This window comes from Empidonax traillii, unplaced genomic scaffold (assembly GCF_003031625.1).
Source record: "Empidonax traillii isolate 1590-97213 ecotype Southwest subspecies unplaced genomic scaffold, ASM303162v1 scaffold6302:size6244, whole genome shotgun sequence".
Lineage (NCBI taxonomy): Eukaryota > Metazoa > Chordata > Aves > Passeriformes > Tyrannidae > Empidonax > Empidonax traillii.
In genome coordinates this window covers 1-2,062 of record NW_020961495.1, presented here as the reverse complement: position 1 = coordinate 2,062, position 2,062 = coordinate 1, and the positions used below count along the sequence as shown (strand labels likewise).

General features: G+C 63.6%; 1 protein-coding gene across 1 annotated transcript; it reads right to left on the bottom strand.

The window, feature by feature from the left end:
* Positions 1 to 3: 3 nt before the first annotated feature.
* On the bottom strand, positions 4 to 2,055 carry LOC114073394 (serine/threonine-protein kinase pim-1-like; the record flags this gene model as incomplete). The annotated part of the gene is made up of 5 exons (XM_027911153.1): positions 4 to 102; positions 379 to 553; positions 1,180 to 1,546; positions 1,752 to 1,802; positions 1,897 to 2,055. Coding segments are annotated over 5 exons (851 nt in total), but the record flags the coding sequence as incomplete, so codon positions are not given.
* Positions 2,056 to 2,062: the final 7 nt, after the last annotated feature.

The window sequence follows — 2,062 nt, the reverse complement described above, 5'->3', positions numbered from 1 at the left end:
AGCTGAACACCCTGCACCCAAGGATGGCAGAACAGGTCTTCCAACGATGGCCTGTCCGAGGGGCGGGTGGACAAACAGCACGTGATAAGGTGCTGGCACCATGGGGGGAGAAACCAGAAATGGCTGGTCAGTTGGAGAAGGATCCTGTCCCCTTTGTCCCGCTGTCCACGTGCCCAGGCTGTGCTGGCTGTGCTCAGAGCTGTGCCCACACTTCCCGATCCATGCTCCATTTTGGAGGAGAGCAGGATGGCAGGACACAGGCCACCTCCTCCAGCCAACGCTGGGACAGAAACAGCTTCAAGAGCAGGATCCTCGTGAGCCCCCTGCCCTCTCCCAACACCGGTATTGCCCCCCGGCCACAAAGATTGGTATCCACTTCGAGAGACCCGTGGTGGGAACGGGAGCTGGCCCCAGATGGTGCTCCTGCCTTTCCAGAAAGGGTGCTGCCCGCAGACCATCTGGTAGAGCAGGATGCCCAGGGACCAGATTGTTGCTGCCTCGCCGTGGTAGCTTTTGAGCCAGATCCACTCTGGTGGACTGTACGATGGTGTTCCTACAGAATACAGATGGAGTTCAGCAGGTGGGTGCTGCCTGCTCCCAGAGCCTCGCCCCAGTGTCCCTGGCAATGTGGGGCCTGCCCCAGAGGCACACGGTGTGACCCACTGCCTTCTCGCCGGCACCTGATTCGTTCCCCAACTCTGGCTTGTAGAAGAAGCCGCTGGTGTCCAAGAGGGCAGTGGAAGCCCTGGGAAGGCCCAACCATTCCATGCAAGGGAAAAACCCACCCAGTGTGGGGAAAAGCCATGCCTTCTCCCTGCCCTACTGCACTGCCCCCAACAAATAATCATAAGGCAAGACAAATAAGGCGAGCAGAGCAGCCCAAGCCCTTCCTTGCCTGCACCCCAAGCCAGCTGGTGCACAGGTTCTGACCCCCTTCTCTGCTGCCCTAAGGGGTGTTTTTGTCAGGCTGGCTCCCCCCCTGTCCCAGACCCAGGCCGGGACAGGGTGGGTGGCACAGGCTGTCGGCAAGGTTGGGACCTGTCTCACGATACCCCCCAGCCCCGTCCAAATGCAACTTGGCTGAAGAACTAATCCTGTTCCCCCTCAGCAAAAGGGGCAATCTGCAGTGCCACACCCGCGATGCCCGGGACCAAGAGAATCCCCCGGCTGTGGGCTCACCTGCAAACTGGGTGTAGGCCGTGTCCTGAAGGAACGTGCCACATCCAAAGTCAATGAGCTTGGCCTCACCGGTGGTCAGGTCGAGGACGATGTTCTGGGGCTTGATGTCCCGGTGCAGGACGCCGCAGCTGGTGCAGTGCCGCACGGCCTTCAGCACCTGGCGGAACAGCCCCCACGCCATCTCCTCCGGCAGGAACCTCCACGCTGTGATTAAGCGAGAGAGGTCCTGAGAGCGCTCCGGACACTCCATCACCAACAAGAAACTGTTGGGGAGCTCAAACCACTCCAGGAGCTGGATGACACCGCAAAACCCATTGGACACCTTGTCCAGCAGCACGATCTCCAGGGGTGCCCGGGTGCCGTCAGGCTGCGGGGGGACCACGATGTCGTCAGTGGGGGTGATGCCGTGCCTGTCTGCCTGCTACCCCTCTGCCAGCCCTGCATGCTCCCCGCCCCCCAATGACCCCATGCCCACTGTCCATCCAGGTGTCCCGGAGGCTTCCACCCTCCCGGGCCTCGGCTCGTCCCCGCCCGTCACGCCCCGCTTTCTCCCGCCGGCCCCGCTCACTCACCAGCTCGCCCCACTGCCGGATGCCATCCCGGGGCACGCATTTGATGGCCACCTGCAAGGCAAGGGCAACGGCGGGTTGAGCTCGCCGCCCGTCCCACTCTCTTCCTCCTCCTTCCTCCTCCTCCGTCTCCTCCTCCTGCACTCACCGGGGCTCCGTCCGCCAGGCGGGTCCCCGCGTAGACGCGGCCGAAGCCGCCGCTGCCCCGCAGCGAACCCACCCGGTACCGCTTCTGCAGGGGCTCCTTGGCCTTCCGTGCGGGCGAGACGTGGCCGTCAGCGTTCGGCCCGGGGCCCGGCACGGCCCCCGAGCGC